The sequence below is a fragment of the Stigmatopora nigra genome, chromosome 22 (genome assembly GCF_051989575.1).
Source record: "Stigmatopora nigra isolate UIUO_SnigA chromosome 22, RoL_Snig_1.1, whole genome shotgun sequence".
NCBI lineage: Eukaryota > Metazoa > Chordata > Actinopteri > Syngnathiformes > Syngnathidae > Stigmatopora > Stigmatopora nigra.
This window is the reverse complement of record NC_135529.1, coordinates 289,729-309,645: the sequence shown is the minus strand read 5'-3', so window position 1 is coordinate 309,645 and position 19,917 is coordinate 289,729. Positions and strand designations below refer to the sequence as shown.

The window sequence follows — 19,917 nt, the reverse complement described above, 5'->3', positions numbered from 1 at the left end:
TCGCATTAGAATACAAGTCTCATCTTATCTTATCCAACCAGAAACCAAGAACAAATCAATAAAAAAGAACATATATACCGTAATACATCTATTTACAAAATTGATTCGTTCCAGAAGCTGTTTTTAAGACTTGGGTTTTTGTAAGTAGAAAGGCGTATTATATTTAAAAACTTTCATTTTTTTTTGCAAGATCCCAATCCCTCTTTTTTTTTTTTAAATCTAAGTTTAGCAATTTTGTATGAAATAGGGAGCTGATTAAATATAAACATAACTTTTTTGGGACCATAATGAGCACAAAAGAGTCAAACTGCATTAGGCACACTAAAACTCAAACGTGTTAAAACTTAGGTTCGCAGGCACGCGAATCCTCGTAAATTTTAAAGAATACATAAAAACGAGCTATTTCAGTAACAAATCTGCTAATCAAAACTTGTATATCAAAGTACCGCTATAATTTTTGTGCATTTGTAGGGTTACTTTTTTATTGTTTGATGTGACAACATGCTTGTCCAACTCTTGTTTCTAATCGTATTTGTATGTTTGTGAAGAAATGCAGGCTTCTTGTGACCTACGGTATTACCAGAGCGAAATGTCATGAAAAAATGTATTCTCCAAGCTTGTTTGAGTGTCTTTAAAAGACGGTTGTGATTTTTTTTTTCTGCCTCCCGAAACGTCCTTGAGATGTTATTGCGGTCTTTGTATTTACCGCTGCTTATTTGTGTGTTGTGCACGCTGACCTCACTCGCTTTTGTGTGCCTGTGAAGCACTTTGTGACCTTTTGGCAGGCAAGCGGAGCTAAGGAAATAAATTGCATTCACTCCAGCATGGAATGTCAGAATTGGAGCACCTGTTGTACTTGAATATTTACACAGTTGAAAAAGACATCAACCAAGAAACTTGAAGTTAAAAAATGAAACTCGGGAAATTTAGCTTGACGTTTTCAATCCACTTGTTAAGAAAAACATCTATTTGAATACTTGTAAATATCTCCCAACATAACACTGAAGTGGTTCGAGTCTTTTGCTACTTTTATTCGTCATTTCCTGCTGAAGTGTGCTATAGGCATAACGATTATCCTTCCCTGCAATGAAAATGGACAAAACAGTGGCCCAAACGCCAAGATACTCTAACTTGGGTATATGTATACTGTCATTTTTTTTTTTATTTGGTAAGGAGTGAGATTTATAAAAAAGTAGAGTCACCCCTCAAGTGACATATGCGCTTCTTTCACGCATACATACCTGCAATCTGCAATTAGAGGCAGCTTTTCTCTGTTCTCCTTTCTTCTCAGCCTTTTGTGGACATGCTTTGTGCTCTAGAAACTAATAGCAAGAGAAGTGAGAATGGTGGAGGCAATGGAGGACATCTGTTGAGAAGTGGCTGGGATTGGTGTCAGGGTTTCTGTTGGCGTTGTATTCTGCAATACAACAGTGGGTGAACCTCAACAAAAATCTTTAGACGACAACACGTTTGTCCGGTTAAGACTTTTCAGTACAATAGCAAGCAAGCCAGCAAGAATGGTGTCACATCTTATTTGTCGTAGCCATCTGTCGACCCAAGTCGACCAGCTTCAAAACTAAATTTCTGGCCCACAGTTTAAGATCATCTTGCCAGGATTAAGCAAATTTTTGCCATTTTTCAATATTCTTATTCACACTTTCCTTGGTTTCACTAAAATATTGTTGTTCTTCAAAATAAGTCATACATCTAGGTTTTGTACGCTCTAAAAAGATGGACTTTTGACACCCAACTGTTGCCTCATAAATGTAACACTTCCAATTAACAATAACCAATGTTATTTTTCTTTTCAGACGACAATATAAGGAGAGTTACAGTTGCAAGCTTATTACTTATTTTGGCTCAGAAAAAAACAATCCTGTTTGGTTTTTGATTGAACCCGTGTGAGTTGAATTTTCATTCCATTCATGTGAGGGCAAATCTGTTATTCGGATTTGCATCATTTAATTGGAAGTACAACTATAAAAGGTGGCGTTGAAAATGTCCGTGAACAAGACTCAAATTTCTACTATGACGAGTCTATTTGTGTCTTTATGTACAAATTTGAGTCTGATTTTTGTTCTAGATAAGTACAAATCTATCACAGATACTTTGACACCGCACCATATTAACGTGGGTATGATTCTAGCAGAATTTGCTTTGTCGAAGAGAGCTTATTTACAAACATAATAAACCCTATAATATTGTAGCATCATTAGTTTTTGGAGTATGGATGAAAACGTTTTGAGAAGGTTTGCACTCTTTGGTGATATTTCCCCATCAAACAATTTTAACAATCAATTAAAACACCAAATAAACAGAAAGTAGAGTTTTTAAATCAAAGTTTATGATTAAGGCACGAAATAAAAGAATGTTCCCATATTGGAAATTTTACCATTTGTGGGGAAATTCTGCATAGTGGACCCTGTTATATAGTAGTAACTGCTATGACAATATAAAGCTAAGACAAAGGTTGTGAGCCGCAATCTCCATCACTATTATAGGAACAATTAATTTGTCACATTTCAAATACTCTGACGAATAGTGTGACACACTGTGTGTAAAGTACACTATAATATTGAATAATGTCTCCCATGGCAACAGCTCGCCATTTAAACATATACGTAGAAGAGACATGACATATTTCGCATAATTGCTTAAATATTCTCAAGGATTAGAGGCACTTTCAATTGCTTCAGATGTCTACTTGAATTCTTCACAAGCGTCTTCAAAGTAAAAAAAATAAAATAAATTCTTATGAGAGTTAATGGACTGAATGTATGTGATTGTCACTTTTTCAGGGTTGGTTTAGTCCAGGTCAGGTGTTTGTCCTGGACGAATACTGCGCCCGGTATGGTGTTCGCGGCTGCCATCGTCATCTTAGCTACTTGAAGGACCTGATGGACTTTTCAGAGGACAACACCTTAGTAGACCCCATGCTGCTTCACTACAGTTATGCATTCTGCGCCTCACATGTACACGGAAACAGGTACAAAATAGCACTGTATTTTTTTTTAATGAATGTTCAGGTATATTAATCGAGTAATTGACAGCTGATCAAATGTATAATCAATTAACAACTATTCTTAGATTAATTATTTGCAGACCACACTTCTCGGCTACATTCCATGAATTTCACCATCTTAATACGTAGTAGATATTTTCACAATTCAGTAGTCGTCAATGGCAATCTTTGTTTAGTCACAATTAGATCAAAGATTATGGGTCATACTTGACAAACTGCAGTATGTGTACATTAGAATCGTTAGTTTATAATAGTGTTGACATGATTTTTTTACATAAAAGTTCTGAAGCATTGACATCCTATACCATAGGTCTATTTAAAATACATTTCCTAGTGTCTAAATACAAGGTACCAACACATACAGTAAAATTTTTCTATTTAACGAGTGTGTACATTACATTTGCGTTAAATGCATGATCAAGATTAAGAGTGTGTGAACCGCTTGTTGCTTTTGTTCCGCCTTGATCCTCCTTTCCTGCCAATTGCTGCCTGGGAACATTCTCTATCTTTGAAATTGTTCTTTTTCAACCTGTTTAGTCACTCTCATCTTCCACTCCGCTTACCATCACAAGCGACACAGTGGGTGCTGTTAACCTATCTCAACTGACTATGTGCAGTAAGCAAAGTAGACCCTGAATTGGCTTCCAGCCAATTGCGGTTCACCCTGTTTCGTGAAATAGTCTATGATTATTAGCTCCCGCAGCTAATTGGGTAGTGTGTGAGTTAGAGAGGGGGGTGTCTGCTCAGTGGCTTACTAACTTTTTATCTGGCGCCGTAACTCAAGTAATTGCTCCTCATTGAGGGTCACAGCAGGGTACAGTGGATGAAGCTGGGTAAAAAATAGAAAGGAAAAAAATCTTTACCTGCGTGCTCTTTCCCCCAAGGGAAGATAGAATTTTCTTTATATATGTATTTAAAGAAGCTGGATTGCAACAAAACTTGCTGCAGTAGTGGAGTTTAGAGTTAAAATCTATGTCTTAAATTATTTTTGTACTCCTCCAATTTCTCCTGAGGTAATGCAAGATCAGTTTTTCTCTCTTTCCCAAGTGGGGATTAGGCTGCTTAAGTAGAATGCCCCACTTGGAAATGTCTTTCCAAATGATTATTTTTGTTCTTTGACAATTTCTCGCTACAGAGCGAACATTTAGACAATACGTCTGCATTGGCAATGCATGCAAATGATTCGGTCTAAGAAACGCAGAATATTTTCCTCTTGGAATCCATGACCCATCAAACCAAAGCCGGTTTGTTTACAACAGCCACCTGCATTCATAAAGGTTTAATTAAAAACTGGACGACTCTAGACGTAGTGTCCAGATTTGAGCTCACAGTTTAGCGAACAGCCATAAGCACCCATCAAAAGAGCCACATGTGGCTCCCGAGCCACATACTGATACAATACTGACAATGTGATACAATACTGACAATGTGACTGCTGTGTCCCCAGTTTATTTACTGGTCTATGTTTAAGTCACATATGCTTTGTTATTTAATTATTTGGGAGGCCAGAACAGATTGAGAGATGTTGTATTTATTTCTAAAGGGAAATATGATTTGAGATAATTTGTTATGAGTGTGGTCAGTAGACACAACTACATACATTTCTCTATGTACCTATTGGTCTTGTTTGCCCTGAAGATTTTTCATAAGATTAAAGTGGGTCGGGTTATTGGGAGGACCTGAGGGAAGCGGTAGTCTTTCCCTCAGCAGATTTGCTGCTTATCGCTTACACTTGAGCCACTTTGAGTGTAAACACAAACAAAATGAAGAACATAGGCAGCCCTCCTTCCCTATTAGTGCCTCCTCCTCCTCTGCAGCCTTGGCAGCTTGGTCGCTTCATTTAGCAGCAACAATGTGTCTGAAGCGCAGCAAGCTGTCGCACCCCACTTAAAACCACCACCCCATTACACACCCCTCCTCCTTGGCCGTGAGAGTGCTAACGTGAACACACATGTGGCACTCGCTACCAAATCAAACACCACTTCGTGTTGTGTCTGCCATTAAACCTCTGCCAATATACTCCACATATTTAGATAACCCATCCCTTTTTTGTGATCTGGCAATTCAATCACACAAGTCCACAGTCAGTAAAAGAAACACCTTGACAAATAAAACATGTTTTATGTGGCTTTATCCTGTCATCAAAATATTAGTTGAAATCAATATGTGACAGTTCTTCAAACAGCAACAATTGAGCCTAAAAAAACCTGTATTACTTTTAAACTGGGGCAGTAACTAATAATTCCTTTAATGATGGCCTAATCATTACAGTATTCATGAGCAATTTACAGCTTCACCGCATTTTTTTCTCCCCAATTTTCGTATTTTAAATCCGCAACAAAATAAAAGAGCAGCGGTCAAGAAACACTACAGATATCGGCAATCAGGTCCTCATGAAAACCTAAAATCCCAAGAATTTGGACACTTTAAAAATCAACAAGATCTCTAATTGAGTATTCAAATTCTTTAAATTGTTGTCTTTTTAATTAGGTGGAGGCAACTCTGATTACCAGGAAGCAAACTATATTGACAAATTAATACGTCACAATACTTTTCCCTCTCAATTTTAATATGGATTAAATTAATAACCAGAACTTGGCATGTAATTCTCCTTGTATGTACTCAACCAAACAACAAGAAAATGGCAACTAAAATAGGCACTTTTAACTTTTAAATCTGATATTTGGCATCATTTGGAAACGCTTTCTTGGTAAATCTAGACTAGGTGCACGTAAGAACCTGCCCAGCCACGACATAAATTGGAAAAAGTTTGTGTTGCTTGTCCGTGTAACCTCCAGTAATTCCAGAGTAGTTGGCAGCTCTGCAGATGGAGCGGCAACACATAAAAAAAATTGCAGTCTGTCTCTTCCTAGGTAATAGTGACCATTACTATAGTTTAGTTGGTCACACAATGGAACACAAAGATGGTACGTACAATCAAAAGCAGTTAATAGGGACAATAATATACTTTACAGAAAGCAGCAGTAATCAGAATAGAACCAGCTCTACATCCTTTTGATCAAGACAAACTTACACATAAACACACTAGTGTATTATTTCATTTCTTATTCAGTGTGGACAAATCAACGATAGCATTCATCTAATCTTCCATTGGGGTTTGCCGACTCTTGCTTGTGCGCAAAAGACAGACAACAAGAACAAAGGAAGAAATGGTTGAAGAAAAGCGGCAGTGTGTAGCCTTGACTTGGATAGCGTTTCAAAGAGAAGAATTAACCTCCAACAAGAAGCAATTGGCTACAACATCAGCAGCAAAACTCCTGAGTCCATAAGAAGGAAAAAAATATATAGGAGAAGAAGAAAGACAGGAAGAAAAAGAAATTCTCAAGTGGCAGTGGTTAATCCCAGAATTAAAGAAGTAGGGCAGGAATGTTTCATTTACCTGCTTCACTGGCTTTGGCTAGTACCTGTCAGTGGTGGGGAGGATGTCATTGTTTTTGCAATTCACAATTTGGTTTCTAATCGATGCCCTTGTCTCCCTAGTCAAAACCTGGATCAAAACTGACAGGCCTTAAGTCAATTCGAAAGGTTTTACACTTGGAATTTTCAGTCCTTTCAAGTCGTTTTAACAACACAGTAGAAATAATCTAGATATGCACATAAACACATATATACTCACACAAACATATATATAGATATATAGATACATACAGATACATATATATACAAATGGATATGAGTGTTGTAATGGTGGAGAGGTGCTATTCAAGAATGAGTCTGTTTACCATTGATGGATTGATAAAAAGCACTTTTTAATTTAGTGCACTGCAGTTCTCCAACCTACTCAACATGAAATTACTTGAACTATAAGTAATGGCAGAGTAAGCAAAGTTAAAAGTCGTATTTGGAGCGTAAAGGACAAGTCGAGCGTGTCGCTATATTGCCTGCTCCTCATGATTTTTGTGGACATTAGTGTGACATGCTGACGTTGGCCCTTGACCCTATGAATGTAAAAGGTCACGTTGACCTCTGAACTTGTGAACTTTGGGAGTGTGAACACTTGCACCCAAGTTGAGGAAATGAAGAGAAAAGCCCCTTTGGGCAATGTTCAAGTTCTTAAGTGTCTCCACACACATTGCATGCACCAAAAAGCTACAGGACACTCATGGAAAAAAGGATGACACACTTAAAGGCCTTGAATGCAAATCGGATTTTACTTTATTTCAGCAAAGGGATATGTTATTTAGCAAGGCAATTTTCTCTGCGACTTGAAAAAATATGTCCTAGCAATAATGGTTGGCAGGTAAAGAATAAATTTTCACTATATTTACATGGATCTTATCATGTAAGAAAGTGTAATCACCAAAATTGTCAACATAAAAATCCATCAGTGGTAGCTCTCTCTTTGTCTTTGACGGAATATCTTTCATCAAGTTTGCCGATTAGCGCCATCTGTGGATGGCATGTCTTACGGCAGTAAAGTTCCTGAAGAAGCTTAAGGCAACTAATGCAGCGATTGATTGGATGGCTGGAATATATCAAGCAAAAAGTTTTCTTGCTGTGTTTTTGTTCCTCAGGCCCGATGGCATGGCGACGGTGACGCTGGAGGAGATGGAAGACTTTGACTCCATCAGGAATCGACTTATGATGCTCCTCGAGAAGCAGATCACACATTTTAGGTATACCTAAAAAACTACCATGGAAAACTAAAAGGATGCCAATCATCATCTGAAAATTAATGATTTAGAATTTAATTACAAATAAAACAGCCCCAAAAATTTATTAATTTGAAAAGCTCAATAAAATTGCAATTATATATATATAAATATACACATACATATATACAAACACACAGACACAATTTCAGCAAAAACTTTATTTTTTTAAGTGCAGTGATGACAAATCAACATGTAGGGAGTTGGCATGGGTGAGGGTTGGTTTGGGGGGCCTTAACCTTGAAGCTTGGGTGTGTGTGTGGGGGTTGGGGGGTGGGGGGTGGTGTAGTCTTGAGTGGTTTATTCACTTGTCAATTCAGAAGGTGAGAAAAAGGGAGGGGGGAGAAAAATGTTTTTCTTGTTCTTTCTCAGCATAATTAGAGCAAAGGAGGCGCTGCCATCTGTTGAAGAGCGCTCGTATTAGTACAAAACTCCATCCTTCTCTTGTCCATTTTGTTTGTTGCAGGTACTGCTTCCCTTTCGGACGACCAGATGGTGCCCTGAAGGCCACGCTCTCCCTGCAGGAGAGGGTAATTCGCACCCACCCATATTTTTTGTTCTTGTACAACATTCATCACATACTGAGTATACTGCTGGCACACAAAGAGAAAAAAGGTTCACGTTCACGTTATAAATTCCACATCCTATTTAATATTTTAAATGATATGTTTCCAGGTTTGAGGTCAATACGGGTCACATAAATAGCTTTCACCATTCAATCAACACATTAATATAAAAATGCAGTTTGCTGTTTTGACATATTAAGATTTAACACATTATATATTTAACTATAAAAATAGAATAACTGAATTTTCATGATATCTTTTAGGGAAATGCAATATACACCTCATTAGTGTCATGAACATTGTTCCCAATCTATCATGCTAATTGACTGTTTCCCTGTGGTGACCCCTGGCAGGGATACAGATAAAGTTGAATTGTACATTTAATAACATACATCAACACAAGTTGAAAGTATCCTCAATATATTTCTTAAATCCTGAAAAACACACATCAGTCGATCTCCAAGCTCAACTTTTCCTACTTTCTTTACCTAATTCTTCTTGAGATTGGATCATGTTTTCTTTTTACACAAGTTCCATATACATTTCTTATTACACATTACAGGTTTTAATGAAGGACATAACCACGCCAGTTCCTACAGAGGAGATGAGAAAGTTGGTGCAGAGATATTTAGAGAAAGCAGCGGGCATCAACTACAGCCAGCTTATTGAGTACGCCAATATAAAGGGTGAGAGCATGAGTCACCGGCACATGTAGTAATACTCATATTTGAACTAGTAATGACTTGACGGGCCTGTGATCGTTTCCAGCGGAGCCTGAAGTGGACCCGGAAAAGAGGCTAGAGGATGGCATTAGGTTGGCTGAGCTTGTCATTGAGGTCCTGCAGCAGAATGATGAACATCACGCAGAGGTTGTTGTCTTATTCCAATTTATTTTTTTACTTTCATTATAATTGTGTGTGCCTGTGTGGAGATGCATGTATATATATTGAGGGCTTATAATCTGGGTTTCTTGTTTGTGAGATATTATTACACATTACCGACACAATGATTAGCTTTAAAATGTTATTTTACTTAGGATGAACTAATTATTTTTTAAGAGTCACCTACCGAGCCAAAAAGAAAACCTTTTAGTGCACAACAGAGATATAAACCGAATCGTGCTTTTTGGGAATCTTGTTTATATATAACCAACCCCCAAGCTTAAATACACTTTTGCTATGACTCAAAGACTCCGATTAAAAAATAAGGCCGATACAAAAACACATCAAATGTCCAAATATCGTCCAGTCCGATTAACAATTGATCACTAGTGTACAATATTGCCGATTACTTTACAAGACATCTTTCTGTCAGCCATTACCGTGTACGAGTGCATGTGTGTAGATCACACAAGACAGAAGAGGCCCACGCAACGCATACCACACTTGTGTAAAAGGGATCAATCGCAGATGTCGAGTTGTTGGTATTAGTTATTCTTGGAACATGGTAACCGTGGAAACCCGCTACTGATATCACCTGGAAAATTAACAACTCGCCACCTAGGTCAAACCAAGCTTCATGCATGCAAACACGCATTTTATTGTTGTTATGTGATCAACACATTGTGTTTTTCAAGTCATACTTTTCATGTTATTGCAAAAAAGTGATGACAGACTCATTCAATACAATTCTGGTCCCTCACCTTGGACCTTTTTTTCCATGTGGGATCATGCCAAGAGCTCAAACCCACAGACAAACTAGCTTCTGGGATCATTCGGGCACCCTCCTTATTACCACCACCAACCACCAAGACATGGTGATGACTCATGTGGGGAGGGAAGGTGCATTATCCCACTTCCCCAGTTCTAAAGTCAAGAGTGTAAATTATTGAACTAAACTAAATATATGTATACCTTGTAAATACTTAATTATTAATATAATATGTCTGATTGGCTCAGTTTAAAAGCAGGAAGTGGCATTAAGACTCATCACCACTCCTGATAATAGTCTGTCTGCATGAAGGGAAAACAAAGACAGCAGGTAGTTGTGTAATAAGTCACACCATGAGCAATTTAAAAAAAAAATAGGCCCCCTGAAGAGGCAATCAAATGTAAAATTATTTTCTAAAACTACATTGATAACACACTTTGACAATTGTCATTTAAGGCAATAGATTTCATGGCAAGTGTTTACTACCTGATATCGTAAAGAAGTGTTACAAAATTATTGACTTTGTGTAAATTTTTGTTTTTTGTGCTCCTCCAAGGGACGAGAGGTAAGATGTATATGTTTTGGTTGTTGTGTGATGTCAGTTTTTGCTGTTGATTGCATTTTTTATACTGTATACGATTTATATTTTTCAGAAATTGCAATTTTTTTCACTCATAACCACATTGATTTGCCTTTGCTTTTGTTTCTTTTTCTTTTAATTATCACAAATAGTTGGAAACACATGAAATATTCTGTAATTTTGTCATTTAAATTAGAACTTGGGTGAAGTCATTGCAAATAATTGACAGTATAAAGTATAATCACATATTTCTTCATCATCATATTTTGCACATGCATTTATTGCCATCCATAATCTAATACATCCCGTATTATCAAACCAGCTCAAGAAACAAATTAAAACAAACTCAATTTTAAAACCAAATTTCAACACCACATAAATACTAAATAGTAAATATTAATGTGTTTGAAACTGAAGCAAATATTAAACAATGAGCCTGTTTTTCACTCATTTTATTTAATGGAGGGTTAGTATTTCAAATTGAAAGTGCACAACCACTCAACACTCAATGGCTTTATTCATATCATACTTTAGAAAATGTGCAGATCTTTTATTGTTTTCTACAATATAAGCAGATATATTTTATAGTGTCTTTGTTTGGTAAAACACAAATACAGTGAAATGAAACTGCTTGCTTTCATGGATTGCTTTCACAAATCTGAGCATATTTATAGTTGAGAGGTTGATATTCTGCCAACTTGCAGTGAAACGACAAAAACATAAGAACATAGATATTGATTCATTTAATTATCGATTTGTTGCCCAAAATCATTGCAACCTCGAGACTAAATACTTGCACATTTTAACAATACAATTGTTTTTCCTTTTATGTACATTATCTGTAAAGAAACGGGCGTTTTTGTTTTCTCATCTAATTTTCTGAACCGCTTTATCCTCATTAGGGTCGTAGGGGGTGCTGGAGCCAATCAGAGCTGTCCTAGGGGCAATTTAGAGTGTCCAATCTGCCTACCATTCATGTTTTTGGAATGTAGGAGTACCCAGAGGAAACCCACGCAGGCTGGGGGGAGAACATGCAAACTCCATACTAGTGGACGTGCCCTGGATTTGAACCCAGGACCCCAGAGCTTTGAGGCCGATGAGCTAACCACTCGCCCCACCGGGCCACCCCTGTTTTTGTTTTTCCATCCAAATTGGATGATTGATTTATTTTCCCTGACAGTATGTGCCTGTGATGATAACAATCAAATCCCCATATATGTATTGCATCTTGTATTGTTGTCAGTTTCGACTGGCTTCTCAGAAACGCTTCTTTGAATGGACCTCACACCATCCTCTTTCTGTCCAGGTCTTTGTCTCTACTGAGCACATGCTGCCACGTGCCTGTCGAGTGTTTGCCTTCTCCATCTTTGGAGGTGGCTTAAAGTGCAATGGGGCATACAGTTAATGCCGTTTTTTTTTTCCTTACGAGCGCCGCCTCACTAAGCCTGATGCAAAGTCCAGCAAGGCCACAGCCAAATAGCCGTCGAGGCTTTTCATTCTTGCCCGACAACGACGCTGTCTCTTCGTCCTCGCCGCCTTTCAAGGCTGGTTGCACATTTCTCTCGCGAGTCCTTTAGACATCAAAAGCAAGCAGGCTGACCTTTGAACCCTTCGCCACAACTACGATGCTCTTCCAACCCAAAAGATAGACTGCTGGCAAAGACTGTTAGGGCAATACATCAACTGCACTTAATAGATGACAAAGAAAAAGTGTACTATCAACGGGTGAAAATGCATCCTTTTTAATTATTACGCACCTTGAAACAGGTCAAAAATGAGGATAAAGTGGTTCAGAAAATGAGATGAGATGACAGGAAGAATCCAAAAGTTTGGAAAACCAATTTGAAATGAAGAACACACATTTTTGAGCATCTCTAAATACTGGGAAATAAATTAGCAAAGCTGGGTGCACCCAAGAGGTTGCAATGTATTTATAAAAAATCTTTCCGTTTGTGTTTTTCAGGCATTTTCATTATGGCCTGAATTGATGTGTGAGCATGCCGAGAGCTTCCTGTCTCTATACCGTGTGGACATGGACTCGTCCCTGGAGGTGCAGCCTGTCGATTCGTGGAGCAGTTTTCCACTCTTCCAACTCCTCAACGAATTCCTCAGCTCCGATCGTGAGTGACAACCAAAACACTTGTTAATAAACGCATAGTCAGACATTTACGGTAGATTCAAACAACTGTTTTGCATTTCAAAATTCCAAAAGTTCAATGGGATCCAGATTGCATGCACCCAGCGTTGACTGGGCATTGAATAATTAACTATGATACATTATGTACTGAAGGGTTAGTTCTTATGGATAATAGATCAACGTAACCACAGTTTTCATGAAAAATTTGCATACACTGCGATATTTTTAATGGTCACACTACATACTGTATACACACCCACATGTATCTTGCACTCAACCAACACTGTTGTAAGGAAACCCAACACTCTATAGTATGACTCTATAGTATTGATAGTAATGTACAGACAGTAAATTAGTACAGTAATCCCTCAAATATCGCGGGTAATGTAACCCAGACATGGTCGCACTAATCGAAAACACCACAAAGTAGGATCACCTCTACTATTACTACCGTACTACATGTTTTCACGCCTATACAAAAGTACAAGGACACCAACACAATTCTCATAAAGTCTATTAATCAAATATTACAGTTATAAGTATATGAAAAGAATGTAATGCATTAATTAATATATGTATAAAAAATGTAAATATGTTAAATACTGTACTCACAGCAAAAATAGTTGCGAAGTATAAACATGCCATCATGATTATATTCTTGCCAGAACACAGGCAATTGTCCTATGGAGATTTCCTCTACCTGTTAATACACTGCCAAGGCTTATATTTGTTTGGTACCATCCACACACACTCATACCAAGGGACACTTTAAATTTTAATGAGAAAATAAGTATGATTACATGAAATTATATTTCCGCTCATGCTCAATTGTCTTTTAGGATTTCTTATTAACTTAGATTTTTTTTTTAATTCTCTTATTCCAAAGTACTTTAGGTTTATGGAGCTTTATATCACATAACGTTACTTTTTGTACATTTATTACACAAAGCAGAAGCAAAACAGAAACACCATAAATCTTCACAGAGGCTGGAAACGAGTCAATCTGCAACCCAAATGGTTTTATAGGTTTTCTTTTTTACTTTTTTTTTTTAGAGCGCGTGTGGTAGGGGGTGCTCAAGGTCTTTAACATGAAAACTGCAACCATTGTTGGCGATGGGCTTTGTCTGCGCCTTTTATCGCACCACGATGATAATGCGGCGCGCTCCCAAGGGCGCTTGCAGCAATAAAAGCTCTTGTCGCTCTTGGCACCGGCGCCAACATGTTGATTTTTGCATGTGGTTTTGTGGGTGCTAATTATGTGATGGCGATGGAAAAGAGAAGAAAGACTCCACTTGGCAAGCCTTCGAAATCTGTAGTGTAACGAAGTGTAAAACCTTGAGAAGATGGCTTTTTCAAAGGCTCGCTTCAAACACGCTGACAACTCAGCAACTCTGCCGCACTTTTCGCACACTTTGGAAATGCTCACTTGTTTGGCGATGTTGCTGGCAGCCAGCCGGGGGAGGCAATAAGGCTTGGCAAAAGAAAGGCTGGTGTCCAATTGCTACTTTCTACTGATAACTGTAATAGCTTATTTTGAAGTGTGATTCTGGAGGGCATTTTTCCACCAAAAATATGGTACATTATGCTCCCTTAAATGTTTTGTACTTATTGTATTTTTAGTGCTTTCTTGGTTGAACATAATTTCTCATGCTTTTGGTAGATTTCAACAGTGCTTCAAACTCATTTTTCTTTGCAAATGGGAAAAAAAAATCCCAAAATACAATAGAAATCTAAGATTCCACAAAACGAAAATACACTTTGTGTATCCTTTTGTTTAATTGTCTTGGGAGATAGAGTCCCTTTACCATTGGCTATCTCCCAACACCTCACTGGCCTTCTAAACAATCCATCGTAAACAGGTGTTTCTTTTAGATATAAAGGTAACATTAAAGGCATGCAAAATTAGACAGAACATTAATTACAAGGTAATCCGATTTACCATTCTCCATGTTTCGGCAGCTGAGCAGAACAGGTACAGGAAAAGACAAATAAATATGCTAGTCTCTCACTCTCTGGGGGGCTAAAAAGACGAGTGTTAATTGCAAGACAGATCTCGGACTAATGAAGCCCACAGAGACTGCAAGATGAGAGAAACTCACTGCTGTTACTGTTGCTGTTAATTCATCAAGGGTTGCACCAGGACACTGGTTTGTCTAGCTCACATTACGCATCTGAATTTTTATGTTCGATATTTTCTTCACTCATCCTGTCATCCTTCAATCCAAATGTAAATGATAGAAAATGTTTAAACACAAAAGGACCTAACATTAGAGGTTATTATATGATCTCTTACGATAACTAAATGCATTCCAATTATTATTACTACATCTAATACAATTTTTTTGGAAGTGCCGGTAAAATTATTATAGAAATTTTGGTGCTATTAATGTTTATGATAATTTCTGTTGTACGGATTTTTAATCCAAACATTTTTCAATCAAGACAATGTATTTAAAATAAAAAATACTTGTTTATATTTCATTGTATTGATACATCAGCTATCCTTAATCTTTCACAAAGCATACACTGCATTAATTTGATTAATAACTATTCTTTGATCACTCTCATTAGCTATGAATTCATCTCTATTTTTTTACATACTGTAGTTTGCCTGGATTTATATAGTGTGACATACAGTATTAAAATATACATATATAAAATGGTTTAAAAAAAAAAAAGAATAAACTATTTCTAGAGGAGCTTGCAGACTTGATGAGTCGTACCAGATTTGGACTATTTATTAGGTTTAGGGCAAGCGGAATATATATGGATATCGCAGTGTTTAAACTTTTCCTCAATTTTTGAATCTGAATACCAGCAAATTTGGGATTTCATGATCTTGTTTTGTCATGTCATTATTAGCTAAGAGTGCCCAAAAGTGTATTTAGTTGCTTGATTTGATGCCTTGACAAGACTTGATGCCTCCTGTTGTGTCCACAGCCCATCTGTACAACGGACCTTTCCACAAGCACCTTCAGGATCTTTTTGTCCCACTGGTGGTGCGTTACATAGACCTGATGGAGTCGTCTATCGCTCAGTCCATCCACCGTGGATTCGAACAGGAGAGCTGGCAGTCCGTCAAGTAAGAAGCCTACACCTTATTTGGAAATTTGACAGGTCTTACATTTTTATTTTCCTTCTATTTTTAAAACTACTGTTTGCTCATTCACTGACGTTAACATTAGTATTCATTTTTAAAACAGTTGACCTTCTATTGTATTTGTTGCGTCATATTTGTGAAATTCAGGTTTGGAAAACATTGTAAGGAAAAGATGGTGTTGTTGCATCACTTTGTGTTTAAGGGAGCACTTAATTTCTTCTATGTTTTACTGCCATTTTTAGTCTTTTTTTATCAATCTCAAAAGCATTTTTACAGGAAATTCAGTTCCTTTCAGTTAATTAACCCTCACTGGCATGTAGAGTTTGAGCAAGTGTGTTCTGCTTCTTTCATAATCAAATCATATAAGGACTTAAGTGTTATTCAGACAATAACTGTCTTACACAAAACCAAAACATTGTTGCTTCCTGCACACTTACTTTCTGGACTTTGTTTTGTCTTCTTCTACTTCTACTTTCTTTTCTTTCTTTACTCCTGTCTTCTTCTCTTTGGGGATGTCAGGAATCTGACTACCAATCTTCCCAAAGTGCCCAATCTGCCCCTTTCGCTACCAACTATGCCAAGTTTCTCAACGCCAACCTGGATGGCACCTCTTTGCCACAACACGTATGTATGTCGTCAGGGGGCGTCACATCCGATTTTAAGTCTATATATGCTCAGTATCTTCTCTGCTTTGATTGGTTCTTTTTGGTCCATTCTTCTTTGTTTGGCGCAATGTTTCATTTAAGAAATCATTTCATTCTCAGCATTCTGCATGCTGTACTTGTTATTATGCTTTCTATTTATAAGTTTATTTATGTTTTACACAGATGTTTATTTTGTTTCTCCCGTGAAAGGCTCAGTTTAATGTCAGGCTTTATGTATGGTTCCATTAATGGAACTTGGTTCTATGTATTTTTGGTTCGAGACTTATTCCCATTTAAGTGTGTCATCCCTGTTATATAGCAGATATTTTTATAGTTTTTTACACAATTTTGCCTTGACTCTTCTCCATTTCTGGTGTTAAGCCACTGTCAATTAGGACTCTAATGATATTTAAATTGGCCCTCTCTACTAACCGGGAAAGTTCCGGATGGTAAATGTCTGAGTCAACCGACCCGAGTAATTGCTTTTAGACACAAACTAAATTCTGGAACGTACTCACACCTCAGAGTATTTGTGAAGAAGTACTCATTGGCTAATATTGGAACTAATAAATAATTCCGTATGAGAGAAAAATCCTTGCCACCATTCACTCCTATAATGTCCAATGCAAATCAGCTCCAGGAAGAGTGGACATTCATCACTCACTTGTCAGTAACACATTTTAAAGAATATGGAAATTTACTGGTCGCTCAAGTGCAGTGGATAAAGTATATACTGGCAGCAGCTCAAGTTTTAGGGGCAAGATCATGCACTGGGTGTATGGACCCTGTTCTCACTCTATGACTTATATCGCCGTCTACAAGTGAGCTGTTTTACCCGTGTTCGAGTAACTGTTAACTTTTTTGTAAACTCACAGTCCATTCCGAGAAATACACAAATCAGTACTCTGTACATTGTTATTTTATACATTACTCAGCCTCCCTCTCAGTGTACTGTATGCGTTTGTATAACCATAAAAGCGCAGTTAAATACTAGTTAAAAGCCCCACAGTTCTGGAGTCAAGGGTTCCATCCCAGGTGGGCGAATGAATAATTATAAGCCTTTAAGATGCTACTTAAAATGCATTGGATCTATTTAGATATGGTACTTTTGTCAAAGGTTTAATTTAGCACAAGGGTGATCTGCAAAATAATATAAGTAGTCAAGGAGGGATTAATCTATTCCTTAAATTGTTGGTTTTACCATTGTTCGTAAATCAGATTGATTTGTATCATTATTTAGAGTGTTATCTGTTGCTAAAAGTCAATTGAATTTTTTTTCATCGCTATTTTTCTAAAGTGTGGATGAGCAAAATATTTGAGGTCATCACATGAGCAGAAAAAAGTAAACTTTGGAGCTTCAAGACATTTGAAGGACATTTTTATTTAAACACATTAAAAGTAGAAGCCATTAAAAGCCATAAACGCGTTTAATTCACAGCAAGGCCGGCAGGAAAGAGAACCATTGTGCTTTTGACAATAGCTAATAGCCCTTAGTTGCTATTTCATTTTTTTGGCTTTATTTCATCATTTTGTGTGCTGTATAACAGACAAAAAAGTAGCTTTTGAAACTATAAGTGTCAACATGTCAATGGTGGATTCTTTTTAGTTTTTCACCAAATGTTCTCGACTTGTTGAAGTACTACGGTAATACCATTGAACTGCACTATGTGTCTTCAATTGATGATCCGGTAAAGTTGACTTCAGATATCGATGAAAACCTCTCTTCTCTCTTTTGGGATGCTCGTACTACTGTCTGCTTGGATGATTAAGATATGTTTTGGACCAGTGAATGAATTTAGATTTCCTGCAAATTAAAAATTCGATAATAAACCTCACTCAACAATTATGTTTACACAAAAAACATTTTAAAAAAGACAGTGACAGCCTATGCATTGTGGATGTGGGCGTTATCCAATCACCCCCTCACACACCTACCCATCATCCATTTTTTTTTTGTGTACCCTCTGTCTCGTCCTTTTCTCAGGCTTGCGTGGGTTTTCCCCGGGTACTTTGGTTTCCTCCCACATCCCCAAAACTTGGATGGTAGGCTAGTTGAACACTCTAAATTGCCCCTAGGTATGTGTGAGCTTGAATAGATGTCTGTCTCATTGTGGCCTTCAATTTGCTGGCCATCAATTCATGGTGCCCCACCTCCTGGTCTCCATAGTTAGCTGAGATGGGCTTCCAATTCTTGTTGTTGGCATTTTGATACGCTGTCTGACCAATCGAGCAAAAAAACTTGTACAATTAATCAAAGACATGAGGAAGTGACACACACTTTATTCCCTGAGGGATTTTCAACAAGGACTCAGGGATGGAACTCCATCTGGTTACCATGGTTACCGCACGACTAAGATGCTAACTCCCTGCTCACTTGAACAAGAACTCCATTGGCAACGATGTTGGTGGCGTTATGGTAGTGAGGTCCATTGGGGCTCTATTTGTAGTGGGAAATAAAAAACTCGGACCACACTCGGAGCTCTGTAAAAACAGTATAGAGGTGAAAAAGAAAAGCAAACTAGTACTTCATTAGCGAGCACAGACGGGTGAGTGGGATCTGCCTGATCCCTGTGGAGGGAGGTTTGGCGGTGCTTTAGTGGAGAGCCCCACTAATTAGACATAAGGGGGATAGTCCAAAGCCCCTAGCTGCCGCCGCCACTTGTTGGGGTGATTGTCTTTTAAAGGCCAAGTGAGAAAAGTGAGGGGCATTTATTTTAACCCACGTAAGTCCCCCCCTGCCTAAATCCCTCTCTCCACCCTCATTATCCTCTTCAGCCTCTCGTGGCTGCCGTCCTAGCCAGCTGCTGTACACTTGCACGCCTTGTTGTCACCTGCGTGTAGTGGAGGTGACAAGATGTCCATCTGTCCTTGAATGCAACACAACCTCAAGCAGATAGACATGCATTTCAGTCTTGCTGTTGTTCTTATTGTTCTTGCACATATGTTGAGTGTCAACACCATGTACACTGTGACGTAAAAACGTTTTTTTTTTTAATTTTTTACATTCTTTTCATGACAGGAACGGTTCAGCCACATCTGAAGATCTTTTCTGGAAGCTCAGTGCACTTCAGATGTTTGTGTTTGACCTGAAATGGCCTGAGGCTGAGTTTGCCAGGCACCTGGAGCAGAGGCTTAAGCTGATGGCCAGTGACATGATGGAGGCTTGTGTTAAGAGGTCGCCCACCCACCTGCTGAGTAAACCTCAGAACAACAAATTTACAATTCTTCCAATCAATGTTTTTCTCCCCCTCGCAGGACCAAATGTGCATTCGATGCCAAGATGCAGAAATCCAACAAATCAACAGACTTCCGCGTGTCTATGTGCGTGTGCACAATGTTGAACATCCTCATGGATGCCAAGAGGCAGTGCTCCAAACTCTGTGTGCTGGACACTGGGCAGGAGGTATGCAATACACGCCTAATCGAGCAAACTCTCACTGCAACTGTAACATGGTTCTAACGATTGGATTAAAATTAGCGCTTCTCACTTTTTTTTGGTACGCCTCCACCAGGAAAAGAAAACGTCTTGTACCCCCCCCCCCCCC

At 38.1% G+C, this 19,917-nt stretch overlaps 1 protein-coding gene across 1 annotated transcript in view; it reads left to right on the top strand.

The window, feature by feature from the left end:
* The window catches only part of LOC144215674 (calcium-dependent secretion activator 2-like), a 71,414-nt gene that overhangs the window by 35,343 nt on the left and 16,154 nt on the right, over positions 1 to 19,917 (top strand). The window contains exons 13-22 of the mRNA XM_077744754.1: positions 2,799 to 2,986; positions 7,558 to 7,659; positions 8,162 to 8,225; positions 8,824 to 8,947; positions 9,030 to 9,130; positions 12,455 to 12,611; positions 15,569 to 15,710; positions 16,248 to 16,352; positions 19,392 to 19,547; positions 19,628 to 19,775. Of these exons, the coding sequence (XP_077600880.1) occupies positions 2,799 to 2,986; positions 7,558 to 7,659; positions 8,162 to 8,225; positions 8,824 to 8,947; positions 9,030 to 9,130; positions 12,455 to 12,611; positions 15,569 to 15,710; positions 16,248 to 16,352; positions 19,392 to 19,547; positions 19,628 to 19,775 (1,287 nt within the window). The remainder of the gene's footprint in view (positions 1 to 2,798; positions 2,987 to 7,557; positions 7,660 to 8,161; positions 8,226 to 8,823; positions 8,948 to 9,029; positions 9,131 to 12,454; positions 12,612 to 15,568; positions 15,711 to 16,247; positions 16,353 to 19,391; positions 19,548 to 19,627; positions 19,776 to 19,917) is intronic.